The sequence below is a fragment of the Monodelphis domestica genome, chromosome 1 (genome assembly GCF_027887165.1).
Source record: "Monodelphis domestica isolate mMonDom1 chromosome 1, mMonDom1.pri, whole genome shotgun sequence".
Classification (NCBI taxonomy): Eukaryota; Metazoa; Chordata; class Mammalia; order Didelphimorphia; family Didelphidae; genus Monodelphis; species Monodelphis domestica.
In genome coordinates this window covers 247,974,435-247,999,358 of record NC_077227.1, presented here as the reverse complement: position 1 = coordinate 247,999,358, position 24,924 = coordinate 247,974,435, and the positions used below count along the sequence as shown (strand labels likewise).

Genomic DNA, 24,924 nt, shown 5'->3' with positions numbered 1-24,924 from the left:
AACTAAAAAGCTTTTGTACAAACAAAACCAATATAACTAAAATCAGAAGGGAAACAACAAATTGGGAAAAAATCTTCATAGAAACCTCTGACAAAGGTTTAATTACTCATATTTATAATGAGCTAAATCAATTGTACAAAAAATCAAGCCATTCTCCAATTGATAAATGGGCAAGGGAAATGGATAGGCAGTTCTCAGATAAAGAAATCAAAACTATCAACAAGCACATGAAGAAGTGTTCTACATCTCTTATAATCAGAGAGATGCAAATCAAAACAACTCTGAGGTATCACCTCACACCTAGCAGATTGGCTAACATAACAGCAAAGGAAAGTAATAAATGCTGGAGGGGATGTGGCAAAGTAGGGACATTAATTCATTGCTGGTGGAGTTGTGAATTGATCCAACCATTCTGGAGGGCAATTTGGAACTATGCCCAAAGGGCGACAAAAGAATATCTACCCTTTGACCCAGCCATAGCACTGCTGGGTCTGTACCCCAAAGAGATAATGGACACAAAGACTTGTACAAAAATATTCATAGCTGCGCTCTTTGTGGTGGCCAAAAACTGGAAAACGAGGGGATGCCCATCAATTGGGGAATGGCTGAACAAACTGTGGTATATGTTGGTGATGGAATACTATTGTGCTCAAAGGAATAATAAAGTGGAGAAGTTCCATGGAGACTGGAACAACCTCCAGGAAGTGATGCAGAGCGAGAGGAGCAGAACCAGGAGAACATTGTACACAGAGACTAATATACTGTGGTATAATCGAACGTAATGGACTTCTCCATTAGTGGCGGTGTAATGTCCCTGAACAACTTGCAGGGATCCAGGAGAAAAAAACACCATTCATAAGCAAAGGATAAACTATGGGAGTGGAAACACCGAGAAAAAGCAACTGCCTGAATACAGAGGTTGAGGGGACATGACAGAGGATAGACTCTAAATGAACACTCTAATGCAAATACTATCAACAAAGCAATGGGTTCAAATCAAGAAAACATCTAATGCCCAGTGGACTTACGCGTCGGCTATGGGGGGTGGGGGGGAGGAAAAGAAAATGATCTATGTCTTTAACGAATAATGCTTGGAAATGATCAAATAAAATATATTTAAAAAAAAAAAGAAAAAGAGTTTTTGAAAGTGCTTAAAAAGTCTAGGTTAAGTCTTTTCTTTTAGGCTCAAGCTATCAGTTAGATACTAGTTGCCTTAATTTCCCTGATTTCAGTGGAGGTGTTAGGATTTTGGATTCAGAACTTTAGAGGGATGGTGGGTGGGGTCATAGGAGAAGAGAGTGACAGAGGCTCAGATGCTAGTAGAGTTTATGTGATTATGTTTGCAAAAGATGGAGGAGAGGAATCTTGAAGATAAAGCAAAGTAAATGGAATTATGGACAAGGCCTGACTGAGGCAGTGAACCAATAAAGGTGATTCCTCCAATTGGGCTTCATTCCATCAGAAGGACTCAGGATGGGGCCCTAATTCTGGTTATCTGTGGAATAGGCCTGAAAGCTGCAGAAGAATAGTTAAAAATCCTAGTTTGGGGACAAATTTAGTTGTGTAGGGGTGAGGATGGATTGAAATACAAGGGATAATCTACTCTCATTCAGTGCAAATGAACTCATTTCCCACAGAATCTTACCATAGTTTTGGAGCTTTGTTGACTCTAGACCCTGGAAACAGAAGGATGCAGACAGGGAAAGAGCTGGCAGGGAAGATGTTTTGCCTTGGGGTTAGGCAGGCTCTGAGAAAAGTGTGATGTGGCTATTAGAAGGAGGAGTGTTTGCCTCCCCTTCTTCAATCCAAGTCAGTACCCTTGGACAAAGCTACCCTAGTTTTCCAGTTAAACATTAAAAAATAATTGGGAATTTGAGATAAAGCATGAGAAGAACCAAATACAAAATATGTCATACTTTAAGGATGAAATATAAAATATGTTAAGAACAACATGTTTATGGAATATCAGTCAGATTTTAAAAGATTTGTGGTCCAATTAAGAGGAAATGTTTTTTGTTCGCCCCATCCCCAGGGCAGAGGGGTGGGTGAAGTGAGAAATGTTTTCACCCAGCTTAGAGTGGGGAAGGGAGTAGCCCAAGTGCTCTGCTCCCCTCCAGCTCTACCTCCTGTGAGCTGCCCATCTTACCCCCTTGTGCACTCCTACTAGATTGCTGGGCAAAGGGGTGGGGGATGTGAAAAAATGTCCTCAGGCACAGTGAAGAAGGGGAGGGGAGCAGCTCCACCTGAGTCCCTTAACCTTTCTAGGAATGAACTGGGGGAAGGAGTGACCTGAGAGCCCACAGAGAGAATTCCACATTCTATCTTTGGCACCAATGCCATAGGCTCACCCATCATTGTCATATAAGCTCAGAATTTGTTATTAAACAAACTCTCTTAAAGCATCTTATCTTTCTACTGATGATACACTGAAGTAGAAGATGTGACACTGTGCTCCTTGCTGTTCCTCAAACAAGATGCTCTACCTCTTGGTTCTGTGCATTTCCTCTGGCTGTCTATCATGCCTGGAATGCTCTCCTTCCTCCACTTTATTTTCTACTACCAGTTCAAATCCCACATTCTGCACAAGATGCTTACAATCCCTCTTAATTCTTATTCCTTCCATCTACTGATTGCTTCCCACCATCCTGTATAACATATATTTGTACCTACTTGTTTACTTGTTATCTCGTCCATTAGATTGTGACCTTGAGGGCAGATTTTCTTATATCCTTAGAGTTTAGCACTGCATTTGGTCTATATTAGGAATATGATAAGTGTTTTACAACTGACTGGTTGAAATTTTAGAAAAAAATAGAAGTAAATACCACTGAACCATAAACATTTTGACATTTCAAATGAATACCCAAAATTACACCTTTGAATATAAATATCTTAAGAATAAAAAAGATGTCTTTCTTTGTTTTCTCTTTGAGAATTTTATATATTCTCAGGGCATAAAATGTTACATAAAAATCACATTAATTACAATTTAAAATAACCAAAAATGAAAATTTTAACGAATACGTTGAAAATATTGTTTTTGTTTGATCTGGATCTATGGTTTCAGTTGTGTGGGGAGTATCCAGTATGAAAAGGACACAAATAAGCAAGTCTTAGAGAGCTGCCTAAGGAACTGAGAGATTAAGTGATTTACCTGTTCATCGGTAACAATATGTAGATTAGGCGAAAAATGAATTTAGGCCTTCCTGAGTCCAAGACCGTTCCTTCTAATTGCAAATCTGATTGATAACAATTAATTTTAAATTAATGCATATTGCTTTTCTCCAATGTAACATGTAATGAAACCATAAAATTAGGTCCAAAAATTTAGTCAAGAAAGCATTTGATTTTAATAAAGCATAAGGAAGATTCTGACATTTAATATTTGGACTTTTTTTTTGTGAATGCTATGCATTTTTTACTCCACTGCTAAAATACACAATTTCCAAGTGGCTATCATGGGAACTCAATAGTTCTGCTTGGCAAAATAAATAATTAAATATAAAAAGAACTCTTCATATTTTAATTTTCCTCACTAAAATGTTGTATTATGATTCTTTATTCATCTTAAGGTAATTAATGTTATGAGGTAATTACTGAGCAAAGGCAAACAAAATATTATTGCCATATTACCTCATATTTTAATAAAATTGTACTTCCTGTTCAGAATTACATTATACCTCAAATATTAAAGCCTAAAAAAAAATCACATTGAATATTACATCTTTAAAACATGTGTTACTCAGAAACTTTATGCATAATAGCTAGCAAGATCAGCTAATTGATCAAAATAACAAAAACAAGTTATGTTTTCTAAGTTCATAGTACCAAGTAACCATGCGACTCAGAGAGCTATGAACGAAGGAATTGTTCACCAAATATTTGTGGGATGAAATAATGCACAAGGACTATCTAATAATAAAAAGTTCTTGAATTTAACGATTTTTGTCTCCTTCATCTCTTTTAAAAGTATTGAATAAAAACACTCATCCAAAAATATCATATTCTATTATATAGAAAGAAATATGTTTCAGATTTTTGTTTTAGGGAAGACTTTAAAATCAAACAATAGAGAACTTTTTTAAGGTAACTTTGATTACATGAAACAAAAAAGATTTTGGCACAAATAATACGCAAATAGAATAACAAGAGAGACATAAATGGGGGGAGGAGAGGAGAATCTTCATATCATATGTATTTGAAAAGGCTATAATATCCAAGATAGATAGGAAATCATCCTATTTCATAAGTCATTTCCCATTAAGTAATAAGTTCAATAATATGAGTTTTCAGAAGATGAAACACAAATGAGGAACAAATATTTGAAATAACTTCTAAATATTAATAACAAAAGAAATCCAAATTTAAAAGAACTCTGGCCAAAGAGTTGGCAAAGATGGAAATAATCAATGTTGAGAGAGCTTTAAGAATTCAGGCACACTGGTACAGCAGACTATAAGTTCGTTAAGATCAGGGACTACCTTTTTTGCCTTTCTTTGCCTCTTCTGACTCAATTAACACAATGCCTGGCATATAGTAGGTGCTTAATAAATGCTTGTTGAATGATCGATTTTTTGTAAAACTGGGAATTGTTTAAATAGTTCTGAAAAACAATTTGGTAATATGTAAGGAAAATGATTCAACTCTTTCTTCACTCTGATCCGTGATACCATTGCTGGAAATTCAGCTCCTTCAAAGGGAAAAGAAAAAAAGCCCTATATATAATATTTATAGCAGTCTCAGTTTTTTGTTTTGTTTTGGGTTTTTTGGAAGCAAGAATGTGTATGTAAGAAGGAATTCTGACAAATGAAGATTAATTGAATACATTATGGCAATAAAAAGATAAGATTTAAGAGAAATTTGAAAAGATATATGAACTGATGAAAAGTGAAGTCAAAAGAACCAAGAGATATCATCTTAAATAATATAAAAGAAAGTTATAATAAAACTAAAAACAAAAATCAAATCAATGCATTGACCAATCATGATTCCCAAGGACTTGTGATGACTCCCTTATCTAAACCAAGAGGTAATGCACTACAAGATTAGAATGATCAATACATATGTTGTCAGACATGATTCATGTGTGAGTCTACTTATTTCAAAGAGCTTCTTAATGACAGTAAAGTGTTTTATGTATGTGTGCTTCAGTGGGGGCTTATGAAGAATGATACAGGGAAAGAGTAATTTTTTAGTACCAACATGACACTTTGGGTAATTACTATTCTGGTGCCTAAGGTAATGCCAATGGAACAAACCGATGACAGATTCTATTTGTTTGAGATTTTGCTGATTTGTTTTATTTTTATACTACAAATACTAATACATTATTTCTACTTCATGAGAGGATCTATTTAACACAGTAACAAAATTAAGGAAAACTAATGATTCAATGACCTTGTCTGAAAGTGTATATAATAGTTATCATTTATAGCAACTTCCTACCTCTCTGCTTTAAAAACAAAAATCTGTTTTCTCCCTTCAACTCCCCTCTGCCTCCAAAAAGAATTTCTAGTAACAAAGAAGCAAAAAATTATCTGTACCCAAAATTTATCAGCTCTCTGAAAAAGATAATATTATTTTATCTTCAATCCTCTATAATTATAAATGGTCTTTGAATTGATCAGAGTTCTTACTACTTTTAAATTTATTCTCCTGGTTATGCTCAGTTCATTATCAGTTTATAAAAAGTGCTCAATATTATTCATGGTTATAATATATATTATAAATTTATTTTCTTCTTCTGCTTACTTTACTCTGTATAAGTTCATATGAACCTTAAAATAAAGAAGATAAAGACTTGAAGAGAATTTTAGAAAAACTAGATATGACAGGTCTTTGGCAATTACTGAATGGAAACAGAAAGGATTACAGACATATTTCATCTGTTCATGGAACATTCACAAAAACTGATCACATTATATGGTATAAAAATGTCACAAATGAATGCAGAAAAGTATAAATATTATGCATGTCCTTTAGTGATAAAAAAAAGGCAACCCAAATAAGGAGCCACTGGGGAAAAAAAGTATTAAAAACCTACTAGAGACTAAATAATGTAATCATAAAGAAATATTGGTCCAAGAAAAAATAGCAAGAATTATAGATAAACTTATTAAAGGTAATGACAACAATGAGATGACAGTACAAAATTTGAGGGTCAATCAAAGCAGTTCTTAGGGAAGAAATGTATATCTCTAAATCTCTTGTGAGAAGAGAGAAATTGAGAATACAATTTAAAATGACAAATAATTAATAAAATTTTTAAATCTGAGGAAATGCCAAAATAGAAATCCTAAAAATGAAAGAACAAATCAACAAAATTTAAAACAAAGCAAAAAAAATTAATTAATTGAACTACAGTATTAACTAATTTGAGAAAAAGAGAAAGAAAAGTACTAATAGCTGATAGATTCTATAAAACCATGGAAATTTCAACAATAGGCCTGTGTAAACAATGGACTAGTCATCAAAATATCAGTTTTGAATAAAACAAATATCAGTAGATGATGAAAAAAATTTTTCTTTACCATTATGTCTCACCAAAGATAAAAAAAATAATTCTTTCAATCATATTCAACTTTCTACTCTTACAATAATGATAATAGGTTGACAGAAAAGGAAGAAGATAGTGATGGTTAATGACTTTTCAACTAAAACATTAACTTATAATTGATATTAATATTAATAAATGTTCAGTTTTTATCTAGTCACCAATGATCTGATGTAACAAGAGAAAATTAATCATACAAAAACCTGACATTTAAATTAAAAGACAAATTAGTTGCAAGTAAATGAGAAGATGTTTTACAGATTTTTCTCAGAAAATGAAGTATGTTATTTCATGGAAAATTGCTCATCATCTCTAAGTACATATCAAATACCCAAATTAGGATAATTATGTGTGAGCTTCTAATGCAGAGAAATTCTATGAAGAACCTGATCAAGGTCTTCCACACTAAATTCCATGTTGATGTTCTGACTTCAGAAGGAGAATACCAGGGATAATAACAAAAAGCTACAAAACATGTTCCATGGTCAAGAAATCAAAGAAGCTAAAAGTTTATAGATGAGTCACTTTGTGATAACTCTGAACAGGATGAGCCATACAAAAAAATTTGCATTACTTTAACATAAATGAATATCAATGGTAATTTTCATAATCATTTGAGAATAAGCTATTTACTTATATCATTGGTTGTTTAAAGTTCAAAATCAATATTAATTTAAGCGAAAAACTAAAGATAAGTATATATTACACGTGAATATATTTACTGTAAATCAACTTGCTAAAATAAGTTATTATATTAGAAAAAGGGAGATAGATTTTTTTAAAGTAGACTCTATAACGACAACACATTTCATAGTTAGCTTTAACCAATACAAAACAGTTGTCACAGTTAGGATTACAAATGATACTAGGCAATATCTCAGTCACAAATAATGAGTCTACCAACCAAAAACCAAAGAAGTTTCAGATTAAGAGTACAAATTCATTTGCAAAATGCCATAAAGCATACCAATACCAAACACACTTTGATGGACAAGATTGGGGGGGGGGGGAATGCAAATCCTACAGAGGATGTGAGAAATGGCACTTTAATGTATAGGTGGTGAAACCATGAAAGGGGCTAGCTATTCCTGAAAAAAACAGCTCTTTCTGTGATGGCAATCGAATAGAAACTAAGGGGTTGGGTATCAATCAATTAGGGGATGTATAAACAAACTACAATATATGAATGTAATAGAATATTATTGTATTGTAAGAAATAACGAAAGGGACCATTTCAGAGGAAACTCATTAGACTTGTATGATTTGATCCAAAGGAAAGGTAGCAGAGCCAACTGAAAAATTTTATACAATAACAACTACTATAAAAACAAACAACTTGGATCAACTATCAACTCAATAACTATGACTTGAGAATACTGATGATAAAGCATGTTACTTATATTATTAGAGAGTTAATGGACTTGGTGTAAAACAAGACACTTTTTAAATGGTCAATGTGGAAATCTGTTTTCCTTGATGGTGCATATTTTTACAAGGGTTTTGTTTTTCTTTTTTTTCCAATAAGGGAGAGATGTAGGGAAATAATACATTTTCTTCATTGAAAAGTATAAAAATAAAATTACTAAAAGATTACAAGTAATATTGTTGCCTAAATGGGAAAAAAAACAGTTGAGAAGTAGTATGCAAAAATCCTAGAGTGAAAGCCAATTTATCTCAGTTATCTCAACATCTTTGAAAATGAAATTGAAAAGACAACATTCTGACATGAAAGTGAGAAGAAATTGTCTAGAAAATTTTCAATCATTTATTCTGATCAAGGATTATAATAAAACTATCTTTTTGAGATTCTGCTACTTAACCTAATGAATATATTGTCTAATGATAGACATACAGAAGAAATCCATGCTGGAACTGATATAAATATAAAGGTATCCAGAAATTGCTTTTCAACATATCTTTAAAAAGTGAGGTTACAAAATAGTGGAAGAGAGCACTGATGATGCTTTTGCCAATACAAAGATTACTAGATAATGATCAGCAACAATGTGCCTACATACTCCATGCTCATCTGTCCAAAGTATTTATGATTGGTCTATATACAAATCAAGGGAAACAAAAAACTAAAGATAGGAATAAGCAGAGACACAGTCATACATTTGACTAACAGGTATATGTTAAGGTCACTTCAGAAAATCTAGCCTCACAATTCATCAACCTCTTTCAGTTTCCATGACTTACATTTTCATACAAAGTTGTAAGGGAGAATGGAAAAAGAACAGTCACATTTTTAACATTTCCAATAAAGATCAAAAGAAAGCCCTGAACTGAGTAATGGAGTAATCAAAAAAGCCAAGGAAAACTTTTTTAGCCCAGCTTAACATCAAGAAGCTTGTGTGCTCTAGGAAAGGGATTCAGCCAGAAAAACCTGGGCAGAGGAATATAGTACACAGAAGCCTTTCCGAATGTAACCCAAGATTAACACAGTGATATCTAGAGCCTGAAACTATATACTGAAGTTGAAAAGATGAAGATGCAGAACAGGGGCCACCCAGGGTCACCTGAAGCATACATCTGTATTACTCGAACCTTTAAGATGAGGGTCAGGAGTCTGAAAAATTCAGGAAATGAGGGAAGAGGTCAGACTACAGTCTAAAAGAAATCATGCTCCTGGGGCTCTGAAAACTAGCAGCTCTCTGACTTGAGGTATTCCTGATATCAATAAACAATGCAAAAATTATTATCTAAATGTAGTGGTTGGGCTGCAGATAATATACATGGGACTTAATTGATTAGCTTTCTTTCCTTCAAGAAGTGCACAGTGCACACAACTATCACAAAAGTCCCAATTAAGGTAGTAAGGCAAGAAAAGTGAGTAGACAAAAGATGACACTGGGAATAAAGAAAGGTACCCATGACACAAAATGAGAAGACTAGAAGAATTCCACAAGCATAAGCACAGTCTCAAAGAAAAGCAGAAGTTAAGCACAATGCTTATTATAATTTTTAAAAAGAAGCAAGAGTTATGATATTATAAACTATTATAAAATTATAATTTATTAAAAGTATTATGTAAGCTAGGTAGCTCAATGGATAGAGAGCCAGGCCTGGATCTGGCCTCAGATACTTCCTAGCTATTTGAGCCTGGGCAAGTCACTTAGCCCCAATTGCCTAGCTGTTACTGCTCTTCTGACTTGGAAGTAATAATTAGTATTAATTCTAAGACAGAAAGGAAGGTTTTAATTTTTTTAAGTATTTTTTAACAAAATGAGAAACAGAATAGACAACATAATTCAAGTGCTGGTGATGCTTACTAGCTCTTATAACAGATTCTCAGGAAACTAAAATGAAATAAATGGGATTCACTGACTATTAATGGAAAATACTAAAGCATAACTGTTCTGGAAAAGAGGTCAAGGAGAGATAATTTAAGAACTACAGGAATATCTGAAAATCATTTCTAAAAGGTTTATATCTTTATGCCACTTCAGTCACTTATAGGAATGGTAATATCTTAGATTTCACTATTATATATAAACAATTGTTTTAGCTCAATCATCTTAATTTCTGAAATTCCCCTTTCTGAATATAATCCTCTATCCTTCTAAATCTCAAACCCATTTTGGGTTATTGGGACTTCCATTCTCTCTAACAATATCTAATCTCCTAAATCTTTCATCCCTGTCCCAGCATCACTTTCCTCTTTGCTTCATCTCATCAAGCTGCTTAAAAATATTCTCAGTAATAAAAAAATTTAGAAAGGATCTACTAGTACAAAAATATTTATAGCAGTTCTTTTTATGGTGGCAAAGAATTGGAAATTGAAGGGATGTCCATCAATTGGAAATAGCTGAACAAATTGTGGTATTTGATGGTGATGAAATACTAATATGCTACAAGAAATGATGAACAGGTTGATTTCAGAAAGAGCTGGAAAGACATTCATTGGCTGATGCAAAGTGAAATAAGCATAACCAAAAGAACATTATACAAAGTAACAGCAATACTGTGGAATAATCATCTAAGACAGACTTAGTTACTCTCAGCAGTACAATGATCCAGGACAAATCTGGGGTATTTATGACCAAAAAAAAAAATGCTATCCACTTCCTGAAAAATAACTGTTGGAAGTCAGCTGCAAAATAAACCATGCATTTTTTTCACTTTAGTTTAGTTTTGTTTTCTAATGATTGTTCTCTTACAAAAATGATCATATGGAAATATATTTTGAATGGTAACCCAGATCGAATTGTTTGCCAGTTTCAGAAGAGCGGAGGAAAGGAAGGGAAGGAAGGAGACAATTATAGTCCTGTCACTAACCTTAAACAACTCTTGCCAAAATTGTCTTAATTTCTAAGTCCAAAGGCCTTTATTGCATTGTCCCTTCTTAACCTCTAGCAGCTTTTCATTATATTAGCCATATGCTTCTCCTAGACACTTTCTCCTGCCATGGCTTCCTTTACCTCCATCCTTTCTGACTATTCTGAGTTTCTTATGCTGATTGACTTTGATCTCCTACCACTCAAGGCCCCTCTCCTTTCATTCTGCCTTTTCATCAGTCACCATGATTGTACAAATGATTTTAGAAGTGATTCCCAAACCTATAAATTTTCATAGAGAGGCTTCCATAATATCTTAAAGAAAACATATTTAAAATGGTGGATTTTATCTTTTACCCTAAATCACCCAGCATCCAATTTTCCTTAATTCTGTTGAAGACTGTACTATTCTTCACAAATCCAATTCACATTTTTGTAATTTTCACTCTCAAAAATCATTTGCCCCATTTTATTGATTCTATTCCACATCACATTACATATCTCAAATCTGACCTCTTTTCTCTACTCACACAGTCATAACCCTCAACACCTATCATTTTGTGTGCTGTAATTGCATGCTAATTGGTTGGTATTCCTGTCTCTAACCATATCATTTCATTTCATCATGCATACAGCTCCCATAATGATCTTTCAGAAGTACATGTCAACTCAAAAATCTTGAATGGCTTCCTGCTACCTCTAGCATAAAATCCATACTCCTCAGTCTGACTCTGAAGGGCATCCACAATCAGGCTCCAAACTTCATTTCTAGCCTAATTTCACATTTCTCCTGCTCACATACCTTATATTTTGGCCAAACTGGCATATTAACTGCTCATCAATTTCAGAATTCCATTTCCTTTCCTTTATAAATTTCCATTAGCTTTCTGCCAGGTCTGGGAAGTGATTCCCCTCCTGTTTGACCTTTTGGAACCTCTTATCTTCCAGAACCATCTTGGGAATCATCACATAATAAAAGCCTTTCTGCATCATTCCAACTATAAGTATTTTCTATACAAATTACCTTGTATTTGTTTGTCTGCATATTATATCCTATATGTCCTAATATATACTGTAAGTCATTTGAAGGCAGAAACATTCATTTTTATATATTATAGTGCTTTACACATAGTAGGTGTTTAAAGATATTTAACTAATTGAAATGAAGTCTAGACTAATATATAATCCCATTGTGCAAGGTTGCAGGGGTTTTTTGGTTGTTTTTTACTAATTTAAAAAAAAATCTTAATTTAGAAGAACAAAATGTAATTTTAAATGTTTCATCAAGTAATGTATATCTATCTCATAATAGATAAAAATCAAAAGAATTTTAACAGGCTAAAATAACTTCATTAAAGTATTGCTATGAAGAAAAGAATAAAAATGGGAGACATATGCTCATATTCAGTGCCACATCCTATATAATCTCCAAATAGGAATTCCTAATGAATAGAAAGTTCCCTGAATGTTCCTAAATAAATATAATACAGATTTAATCACATTTATCCTTGAAACAATATAAAGCCTCTTCATAGAAATTCATAGTCATCCAAAGATATCAGCCTACTTTGAAAAAAAAAAATGGACAGAAAATGTTTGTTGCCCAAATTCAAATATTCAGGTAAACAGTTGGGCAATTGAGTTAGCCCTTCAGGATTTTTTATTTTGGACATACACTCCAGACAGAAAATGAACCATTTCAAGAAAAGGTCAGACTTGATGACATTTCAGAAATTTTGCAATGCTTTCAAAGATCCCAAGATACTTTTTTGAAAACTCTTAAAGACAAATATCCCAGAAATGCTACATTGCCATAAAGTATAGAATACTGCTATTTAGAAAGAAACAAATTAGTAGGTGCCAGAAAAGAAAAAGAAAAAAGATGGCATTTGAGATGTGGCATATAATGTATTATCAAACTTGAAATGGAGTTGGATTGGTTATTTAGTGAGTATAAAACACAACCAAAAAGACCTAAGTGTTGAGTTAGTAGGCCCTAAATATTAGAGGTATTCTTAAATGTATGGAGTAGATCATTTGTGGAGAATTTATTGAAAGACATTGACAAGAATATTACAATTTGCATAGAAGAAGGAATATCCACATCAATAAACTTAGGGCTCCATCAAAGAAAGATGCATACATAGATAATTAGTGAAAACTGAAATGAATAGAAAATTGTTTTAAAGTTCCTAACTAGTGGCAGTGGAATGATGAAAATGTCTTCTTCAGATTCTTTCTCATTCTAAGATTTTATTAATATGAACATATCTGTTTACCATTAGAGCCGTCAACATACCTCTTCTTTCTCGATGAATTTCTTCTAGAAGTTGCTCCTGCCTTTCTATCTGATCAAACAGAGTTTGGTGTTCAGTCTCCCTCCGCTGAGTCATGTCACTGAGTTGATGTCTGTACAACAATACCTGTTGCTTCAGCTTTTTTTCTTTGTCCTCTCTCTCTTTCGCCTCTTCACAAAGCCACTGAAGCTTAGTCTTTAAAAGACAAGTAAAAGTAATCAATAAATACAACAAAAATTAATGGTTTTAAAATATCTGGAAGATTAAATACAACCATGCTAACCTAAACATAAATAACAAAATTTGTTAATTCTATTTTAAAAAGAAAGGACAAATTAATAACTTGAAAGTTTAAATTTGAACAGAGAAATACAAAAGGTACAGAATTAAGTCATGTAGAAGCTGAATTTCTACATTTCATTTGTGTATTTCATAACCTAGGGAGTTTCTGTGAGGAAATCCAGCATCAAACTTAGTATTCCATGAACATTATGGACATAAGCTCCATAATTTCTCTTTGCAAAAGAGAGTATATTTATTTGTGAACATAATAACAGCATCTTATTAAAGATGAGAATGGCGACAATTTATTTCTCTTCAAATCAAATGACTCCTGGGAAATCTGGCCCTTAGATATACTATCTGGATGTGAGCTATAGGTAACAATTTTGAAACTTGATCCTTAAAGAAATTATGAAAATTATAAAAAAATTAAAATTAAAATTAAAAAATAAATTATGAAAAGATTAAGTGATACAATAGAAAATGGACATATATTGATGAATTAAACATTATGTATTTTCATGAGTAAGACACTCTATTTGACATTGTACCAAAACTAAAATTAAATAAAAATTCTACCTATCTTTCAAGGCTCAGTTCAAACAGATAAATGGTAATAGTGGGTATGAGTGCTGGGCTTAGATGTAGGAAGACCTAAATTTAACTACAGCCCCACACACTTATCAAAACTCTGTGGCCTGGGGCAAGTTACTTAATGACAATCTGTTTTAGTTTTCTCAACTGTACAATGGTAACAATAAGAACACATCCCAACCAAGGTTTTTGTGAGGATCAAATGAGAAAATCTTTGTAAGTGCTTAGCACAGTGCCTAGAACATTGTAGGTATCTATCTATGTATTATGTGCATAAAATAATTTTATTATGTAAATAAGATATAATTCATTCTTAAAATATACAAATAAACTACAATTTTGCCACCCCCAAAATAATTAAGTTTTCAGATAAGCTATATCCTTTTCCTAAGATTAATTGATATTTTAGTTCATACCCTGATCACTTCATTATATTCATTATAATAGTTGAAACACAAAATGTTTGCAGAAGTTGTTTTCTGAAAAATGGAAAATGGAGAAAAAGAAGAGGCCTTTACTCCATTACCATTTTTAATTCATTTTAACCATTGCAAAACAGTTGCCTCACAGAGAATGGCAATTCAGGAAGAGGTCACTGACAGCAGCAATTATTGGGAAGTTTCTCCTCATGGAGCACAGATTTAGTAATCAATTTAGATTATGCACAGAAATTTGAGAAAATGTACCTTTATGAAAAGCTATAAAAATTTAGCACCTAGAAAGACATAAAATGTTAACTAGAATTGCTCATGAGAAATTTGCTCGTCATCATGGATTGAAAGGGGAAAATATCTTGAGAATTAAACTAATTCATTCTACTGGAATCAGAACATAATTATACATAGAACTGTTGCTCACAATTTAAATACTTATTCTGCTTGCTTCATGGAACATAAAGATTTCAAAAATACAAAAACCTACAAAATCACATAGAAACAGGATGAGATACGTATTATCCTTGACATCCTCCCTACTAGCACAGTACTTCTAAAGATGCTTTCAGTGAACGTACAAAAGATAAACTTCCTAATGCTCTTATTATTAAACTGCTTTAATAAATGTGTGCAAAAATCTATAGATCACAGAATAACAGGATAGCAAACTGTCCTAAAACCATTTTTGACTGAATTCCAAAGAGCAAGATGTAAAGAACAATTTTCTATGACAATTACAATGATAAAAGGGTCAATTTTACCCTATTATTGTTCTACTGAACCTTACATTTATTATCATCTCTCCTAAATAAAATAAAGTCTGGCTTCCAAATTTAAAAAATTAAAATATTTTATTTACCTACTTGATGTAGATAGAATTCAGACAACCTGGTATACCAAAAAAAAAAAAAAAAAAGAAATCAGACAACTCCTCCAACCTGTGGAATGTCTTTTTGACTTGGCAAGTATAATATCCTTAATATATGCCAAAGATAAAGATTTAAAACTTTTGAACATAAATCTACAAGTCATACCAAAATCAGTAGGTGAAGGGAATAACTATTCTTATAATAAAAGAAGGTGGTGACTGGATAAAATGTTAAGTACAGGCATCCTAAAATCACAGTTAAATGAGAAGCAGGTGATTAATTACCTGCAATTAATACCTATACAAACCCAATTTTAAAGTCTGCCTTCAAAAACAAAAAATGAAATATAATAGATTAAGAAGATATCCTAACAGAAGCCCTTATAATATTAACAAAGCAAAGGATCCATTATCCTAATGCAGCTATAGAAAGATGAATGCTCCTATGTCAAAAAGGAGAGTAGATGAATAAAGATTACTTCAGAACAAATGATAAAAAGATCAAAATTATTCAGAACTATTTGGAGAAGTAGCTATCACTTCACCTGGCAAAAATAAAGGGCAATAATAAGAACATGTCAGTGAGTAGCTTACCTCTGGATGGATCCTATGAAATGTTGAAGATATAAGAATGTTGAATAAATGAATGACATGTTGAAGATGATGCTAACTGTTCCCAACAGAAGTCAACCATTTGTGAATAAAGAAGCATCAAGCAAATTTGCCCAAGTTATACAGATATTTTTGAGAAGTCAAAGAGTTTATTAAAGTAGTTCAGGATCAGGGCATTGCCACAAGAAATCATGACTCTCCTTTATTAAAGCCCCTCTGGATAAAGGCAATTAATCATAAATCTAGCACAAAACCATGATAATGTACTTAAGGGAAGAGATAAACTATCTAAATATCTGCTAGTGCATTCCTTTACTTCAAACATAGAAAAATTGAAAAGTTAGGACTTGACTTAAAGATAGTTTCATCATTTAAAAGTAAATAATGAAAAAAAAGAATACTATCTCTCTGAAGTTACTAACAAGGAGGAAATGGTTTTTGTAGGAAAAATAATAGACAAGATCCATAAAGTTAACTGACTGTTCCAAAAGAGCTATGTCATGATAGAAATGGATAAAAAGTTGAACTTAGTTTGACTCAAAAACAAGATTCTATTAAAATAGATTTCAAGGAATTTTTTTAGGTAGAATACAATAGACTGATATTTTGAATAGAAATTTGGTTCAAAAGAAATATGCAAAGACAAATAATCAAAGCTGAAAACAGCATGTAGACATATAAAAGAATACACATACAAGTAACATATAACATACAAAGAATATACAAAAGAAGGTAGAGAAAATGGAATACACATTGAACAACTGTGTTGTCAACACCAAAGCCCTAAATGACGGGAGTACAATGACAAATTATATGAATAATATAAAGGACTCTTTAAAGTTAAGGGCAAAAGAAAGAAAAAAATGGTCTGTTACTGAGGGAGGTTGGCAAGAATTCATTTTTAATTCTGAATATAAGCTCAAAGAGAGCTAGAATTTTTTTTCTATTTCACCATTATATCTCCAGTCAATAGTATATAGTATCTTGAAGATAGTATATCATTAATGAATGCTTTTTGAATGATATTGCACTGAATTAAGATCTTTGCTTTTATTTTACTCTCTGAATAAGAAAATTTGATACAATGACAGAACACAAATGAATAGCTTTTATTGTTGTTCAGTTATGTTTGATTCTTCATGACTCTATTTGGGATTTTCTTGGCAAAAATATGAGTGGTTTGCCATTTTCTCTAGCTCATTTTGTGGACAAGGAAACTGAGGCAAACAGGGTTATGTGACTTACCCAAGTCTCTTGCACAGCTAATAAGCACCTGAGGCCAGATTTGAGTCTTCCTGACCCCAGGTCTACCACCGTGTTCCCTGTGGCACCTAGCTCCCCAAATATTTAGCAAGGAGTGGAGAAATCACAACAAATGAGGAAATGATCAGAGAGCATTTAAGCTGTCCTTAGTAAATTCAAGTAACCAAGCTGGGATGAATAATTTCCATGAATCCTGAAAAAACAAGCACACATGTTTGCAGTGCTTCTGTTGCTGATCTTTGAAAAATTGTGGAGAATGGAAGAGATGGAACAATACTATAGAAGAGCCAATGCTGTCCCAATTTCAAGGGAAACCAGTGATCATGTATTCTTGGAAAAAAATTCTAGACTATCTTATTAAATGGATAGTAAATTAGAAAAGGAAACAGTGATTATGAATGTTAGAATAGTTTTATGAATAATATACTTTGCCAGACTAACCCCATTTCCTTCTTTGAATTACTATTTCAAGACAGGTCTAACAGCCCAGGCCAATTACTCAGATTTGGGAATGGAATTTAATGAAATGAAATAATTATGAACCACAAAATTCAATAAAAAGTGATTTTTCCTTATAAAGGATTAAAGGCATATAATCACTAAAAATAAACATTTCTACATTCCAATTCTGTACTTAACAATGTACCAATGCTGAGTCAGAAAGACTTCCCAAAGAGTAGTGAAAATCTTGCCAAACCTCAGAAGGCCAACTATCCTTTGATTCAGTTTGTTTTTTAATACTGTTAATCCTATAGACCATTGGTGTACAACTCAAATAGAAAAAAGATTATTAAACCATATGTAAGGATAATAGTAGCATGAATATTTGTTTTAAAACATACATTAACATTTTTGATGTTCTATTGCATTTTTGCTACTTTGTTAAATATTTTCCATTGATCTTTCAATCTGGATTTCTGCTCTAGATCAACTACCTCCTTGAAGGGAATATATATATAAAGGCTCCTTTTATATCCTCCAAAATCTTTTAAAATCAACATCAGTGGCACAGTGAATAGTCCCTCTAGCAATTGTCATTTTTCATTTTTTTGATCAATACCAATATGATAGATATCAGGTAGAGTCTCATAGCCGTTTTACTTTTTATTCTCTTATTATTAGTGATTTAGATGGGTGTTGATAGCTTGCTTTTCTTATTTTTAAATTTACCTGTTGATATCTTTGACCATGTATCATTTGGAGATGACTTATTGATTTCTTATATATATTGAAAAGCAGACCTTTATTAGAAAACTTAAGTGCAAACATTTTCCCTAGTTACCTATCTTACTTTTGATATAAATGCACTGATTGTATTTCTAATTTTATGTAATCAAAATTATTCATTTTGTTTTCTGTATGACCCTTTTTTGGTCAAAAACTCTTACTTTACCCATAGTTTTGGAAGGTATCCCCTTTCCTGACACTTCAATTTGTTTATAATATCTTTTAGATGAAGATAAAGAATCCACTTTTTGCTTATTGTGATTTTTGAAGTTAGAGAAAAGTTGAATCCAAACTTCTGACTACCTCCCAGCCTTCTAATAATTTTTGTAAGATTGTGAGTCCTAACCTCAATGATTTACATCCTTGGGTTTTCTGAACAATGTGCTACTATGTTTGATTAATTCTGGAGTGGCCTTCTGGATAATTTTCCTCTTATTAAATTTGTATCAAATAATTTGATTACTAGTTGGCAGTATAGTTTGAGATCCTGCACTAATCAGTCCCATTCCTTCCATGTTTTTTATTATTTCCTTAGAGATTTCTACCTTTTGTTCCTTAAATCCCTTATAACATGATGGAATATGTTGATAATTTGATATAGCCCTAAATCCATATGTTAAATTTTAGGTTGAATCATCTCTTTTTTTTAACATAGGCATTGTCTAGTTACCCATTAAATTTCATCTAATTCAATGCATTTCATTGTTTGACCTTGTAGAATTTCTTTTAGATCTGTTTCCTATTCTTTCTTCTCTCTGGCTTTTAAATTCCTTCATTCCCTGACTCTTTCCATCCATTCCAATCTTCTTCTTCTTTTCTTTTTTTTAAAACCCTTACTTTCTATCTTGGAGTCAATACTCTGTATTGCCTCCAAGGCAGAAGAGTGGTAAGAGCTAGGCAATGGGGGTTAAGTGATTTGCCAAGGGTTACACAGCTGGGAAGTGTCTGAGGCCAGATTTGAACCTAGGACCTCCCGTCTCTAGGCCTGACTCTCAATCCACTGAGCCACCCAGCTGCCCCCAATTCCAATCTTCTTACACTGACAATGCCGAAGAATGGTATAGCCAAGTTCAAGAGCTTCCAGGTCAAGGAGAAAATAATGCAAGCAACCAGAAGGAAACAATTCAGATATCATGGAGCCCCAGTCAGAATTGCACAGGATTTGGCAGCTTCCACAATGAAGTACCAGAAGCCTTGTAATATGATATTCCACAAAGCAAGGGAACTTGAGTTTACAACCAATCTTCTTACAACTTATTCTCTTCATATGTAGCAATCCAATGATGTTGACCTCTCATTGTTTCTTCCACAAGATATTCTGTCTCCCAACTTCATTGATTTTCATTGCCCCCCCCCCCCAATCTCGAATATTCTCCCTCCTCACCTCTGTCTATGGGCTTTTTTTACTTCTTTCAGTTACCAGCTGAAACCCGACCTTTTGCAGGAAGTTTTTCCCATTCCCCCTTAATTCTAGAACTTTCCTCTAAAATTATCTTCAGTTTATTCTATGTCTTGTTTGTAAAAATTTATTTGCATGTTGTTTTTCTCATTACAATGGAAGCTCCAGGAGGTTAGAAAATATTTTTTGCTTTGTTTCATATCCATATTTCTCAACATACTCCCTGGCACATGATGGATATTTAATAAGTGCTTGTTGATTTAACTTCTACTTTAGTGCTACCTGAAGATTTCATAAGAATGTCTTTTATACTTGCATTAATGTTGCTCATAAAAATAATGAAGAGAACAGGGAATTGAGAGATCTTAGTGGCATTCTATTAAACCTTTCTCAAACAATTTACATCTATTTGAACTATTTTTCAAGCTTGAAATTTATGTGATTATACTGTCATTCTGATCATATCTTTGCATATTTTACTCAGTTAAGCTTTAGAGAATTAGTAAAATAATTACATAAAATTGAAGCAGATGATATCATATTCTCTGTCTGCCTATTTTCCCTTCAATGGTTATGTGCTACATTAAGAGACAGATATTTGTTATTAAGAGATTGACCTTGATCAATTCTCAACATATTCTCAAAATATCACTAAATAACATACTAAATTTTTGAGAAAGGGAAGAAATCTCTAAAGTATTATTTCTAAAAAAAATATCTAAAATACATTTTATAAAGAGACTTCAAACTGTTAACATTTGATACAAACAGCTTCCTTTTCATTTTAAGTAAAAAAATCCAGTCAAATAAAGACTAGTTTTCTGTAGGTTGGCTATTTCTTTTCAGAATAACATAATTTAGCTAAATTGCAAAGTCCTCAAGGGTATGTATACCTAATAAACAGATCATTTGCTATAATACTCCACATATAAAGAGGGTTCAGAAAATTATTGTTAAATTAAGAATGAGATGCAGTTAAATTCCTTAAAAAACATCTTGTATTCAACTATCTGACAAATTAAAATATAGTAGTATTTACTAAATAAATAACCCAACAAGCTGCTTTCTTTTTTGGTAAGTGATTATATCTTTGGAAAATTTTCAAAACCTTAAAGCTCCAACTTGAGAGAACAAATGAAGACAATGAAAAATAACAAGAGTTTAGAAGCTCAGCATTATCCATTTTTACCTTCCTGAAGTAATAATTAAAATGAACTAGTGACAACTAAAATGTCTATGCAACTCAAACAGAAATCAAAACACTATATATAGAAAATAACTTCTGTTTAAATCGTTTTGTGATTATGTATGGCATAATTGGCAAAAATAATAAAAATAACTTGAAAAATTTAGACTCAATTATTCTATACACAATTTGAGTAAAGTAAGCTCATATTTTTATATTTCAAATATAGAAACTGAATCAGAGAAAGATTAAGGCACAGTTTCTGTTTAACTTAATCTCCATTTACCTGAGAGAGCACACTTCTGAGGGGTATTACACAGGGTGTTATCTCTAGAAGTAGTTGTTATATATCTTTATGTTGATTGGATGATGGATCAAAAGAGTAGTCTCATTAGCTTTTCTATTACCTTGAACTTCAATAGGATGAAATAGAAACTGAAAACAAAGATTAATTCAAACTAATTTTGGAAAATTAAAGAGGTTTATAAATAGGCTGAAAACAAATGGATACACAGTGGAATCATACATAGAAAAAGTAGTAGCACAAATTTACGGAGACAGAAATTTCTTTTAAGCCATAAACTAGAGATGAAATGTCCCCCACATCAAAAGGGAAAAAAAAGTCATCTGCTTCCAGAGGAACAGATAGAATCAGAATCCAGACCCAAGAAAACTTTTTTCACTTTCTTTCTTACATTTTTTCAATTTACATTTCCTTCTACAAAATGATTAATATAGAGAAATGTTTTACATGATTGCACATGTAAAATCTAATGAGATTGCTTACCATCTCAACATGGGGGTGGGGTGTTGGGAGGGCAGGAAGGAAGAGAGAGAGAGAGAATTCAAGACAAAAAATTTTCTGAAAAAATGTTGGAAACTCTTTTTACATGTAGTTGGGGGAGAAATAAAGCAATTTTTTTTTAAAAAGCTGCAGATCACACAAACCAGAAAGGGACAGCTGACACCTCAAATCATAGTTCCAAAAAGATACTGATGATGATGAATATATTAAAATTTAATTTAATCAAAATGAATTGAAAATTTTATAATTGTTTAAAAAAGGTAGCTTCACAAATACAAGTGGGGAAAATAAGAGCAGTGGGCATGATGTGTACATGATGACTTTCAATAGAACTGGCTTCAATTTTAAAGAATTCCATATTTTTCAGTGATTGCATTTGAAAACATTCTGAGGAGTCACCAGGCTGTCTAAGGGTTCCATGACCCAAAAAAGGGAGTAAGAACCCTGAATCCAAAAGGATAAGAACCCTTCTCCAGAAATATCAAAAGCTTCAGAGAGATCTAGGAAGATCAAGAATAATAAAATAAAAATAATAAAAGGCTCAAAAATAATAAAAAATATATTTGGCAACTAAGAAGGTGGTTTCACTTGAATGATAAGATGGAAAGTCAGATTGCAGAGGGTTCAGAAGAAAGAAAGGAGAGGTCATGGCAACAATTATAAATTACTTTTATAAGCAAATTAGTCATGAAGGAGAGAAGAGATAGAGGATGGATAGCTAAAGGGAATGGTAGGACCATGTGAGGCTGTTTTTAATGATGTGGAAGACATAAAAATGGTTGTATACAATAGGAAAGGAATGGAGAGAAACAAGTGGTCAAAGACAGAGAAATAGAGACACAGAGAGAAACAGAGCCAGAAACAAGGAAGAGGTGAGAGCATGGTTGTGCGTACAATCTACTATGAAAATAAAGAGGGGGTGCTATATGTTAGAATTTCCCATGGCAAAGAGAAGGGACATTTCTTTATTTTTTAAGACCAACATTAAGAAGAATAAAAATTATAGGAAAGTTTGAATAAGAAAAAGTTCCTATGCGCTCAGCTGAACCGAATATGGAAAGGCTTGCCTTGGGAAGCAGTGGCTTCTCTCACTAGAGGATTTTTAGGGGATGCTTACAATGGATATTACAAACGAGTTCTTTGAGCTGGGCAGCCAGGTGGTGCAGTGCAACCTGGAGTCAGAAAGATTCATCTTGTGTTCAAATCTGGCCTCAGACACTTACTAAATGTGTGACCATGGATGAGTCATTAACTCTGTTGATCTCAGTTTCCTCATCTGTAAAATGAACTGGAAAGGAAATAGCAAAACACTCCAGTATCTTTGCCAAGAAAACCCTAAATGGGGTCAGAAAGGGTGAAATACACCTGGAAAAACAACAAATTTTAAAGGGGTGGGGGGACAGCTGGGTAACACAGTAAATAAAGAGCTGAACTCAGGCCGGAAGCCCTGAGTTCAAATCTGTCCTCAGATATTTCTTAGCTGTATGACCCTAGGAAAGCCACAACCCCAATTGACTTAGCCCTTATCACTCTTTTGTCCTAGAATTTATACTAAGATCAAAGGTAATGGTTTAAAAAAAAGTTTTTTATGTTCAAGAACAGGCTTGGATAAGATGTACTTTGAAGTTCCTTCAAATCAGGTTCTGTGCCTCTGAAATCATCAAGGAAAAGTGATAGAGGAATAGTCTGGAAATAGTGAGGGATAGGGCTGTGCTGATCTTTCTTTCCAATTTTCCTATCTTCCGATCCAATAAGTCAAAGGAAATGATAGGACTGGTTTTCCACTGGGGCAGATTGTAAGGGAGGGGATAAGCTTTGGGTATAGCACAATTTCTATTAATGTGAGAATGAGAAAAGAATGCTAATTGAAAAACATGAAAATGTAGAGAAGTTTCTCAAAAATAGAGTATGGGAAGAGAAGGAAAAGTAGACAATCTGCAGTTATGGAACTGATCCCCAAACTGAGCCTTGGATCCATGCTGAAATCTGAGGCCAATGAAATCTCGTAGCTGTGTGAACGAGTAAGAACTCAAATACCGATCAAATACAAAGACTAAGTCTACAGAGGAGGTAAGTACCAGAAACAAAAGGACAGGGATCCCTATCCCAAAGTGGGATAGGGATTTAGCCCACAGATCCAGGCTGGGGCTTACTACTGAGAACTAGGGCAAAGGGCTCAGAACAGAGGGAAGCCCACAAACCTGTGGATCTACATTCTTAGGGCCTTCTAAATAACTAACAGGGGTTACTGCCTATAGGAGTCTACTGGAGCTCAAACCAGGAGAAAATCTTCAGTTATTGCCTTGAACCAAATTGGAGTCAGGAGCATGCAACACTCAGACAAAGAAGATTCCCACAGAAGTGTACAGAACTTTGCCCTGGTCCCAATTCAAGAAACAAAACCAGATACATGTAAAACCCAGTGGAATTGTGCATTGGCTACAGGAGAGAAAAAGAACATGAATCATGTAACCATGGAAAATGTTCTAAATTAATCAATTGAATAAAGATTTTCAATTAAAAAAAAGAAACAAAATGGGAAAAGTTAACCAAAGTTAATCAAAAAACACACCCACAACAAAGAACCTCAAAAGAAGATAACTCTATGACAATGACTGAAAAACAATAACAAAAAAACCACTTGGTGCCAAGTTCAACTATTACTCTTAGAAGAATTGTAAGCAAGAGCAAAAACTTTATCCAAATAACAGTCTCAGTCAAAATCAGAATAGTTCAAATATAACCTTCATGACCTGGCCCTCTCATACCTTTCTAGTCTTTCATACTTTACTCTCTACCCTCCCCTCCCCCCAGACTATGGTGCTATCCTCCTTGTCCCACAAACAACACACTCTATATCTTGACTTGAGGGATTTTCACTGATTGTCAACCTTGTCTAGAATTTATTCCCCCTTCTCTTTTGCCATTTCAGTCTTCTTTGAAATCACAGGAAGACTTTTGCAAATCTTATTAATAGTAATAGTGTATAATTGAAAATCTATTACCCCAAAAAAAGAACTACATTTCCCAGGAACTCAATGACTTCCTATTGTTATATACTTCCTGTAGACAGAGGATATTAGCAAGTGGTTGGTCCTTCTTTCTCTCTTTTTGGCAAGCATGGCAG

The 24,924-nt window shown here is 33.1% G+C and overlaps 1 protein-coding gene across 13 annotated transcripts in view; it reads right to left on the bottom strand.

Annotated features, from left to right (window-relative positions):
• The window catches only part of CEP128 (centrosomal protein 128), a 566,439-nt gene that overhangs the window by 289,101 nt on the left and 252,414 nt on the right, over positions 1-24,924 (bottom strand). For all 13 annotated transcript variants that reach the window (XR_008914955.1, XR_008914954.1, XM_056810609.1 and 10 more), the window contains one exon: positions 13,130-13,322. Coding sequence is in view for 11 of the 13 variants with exons in the window: in XM_056810609.1 (XP_056666587.1) it covers positions 13,130-13,322 (193 nt within the window). In the remaining 2 variants the exon portion in view is untranslated. The remainder of the gene's footprint in view (positions 1-13,129; positions 13,323-24,924) is intronic.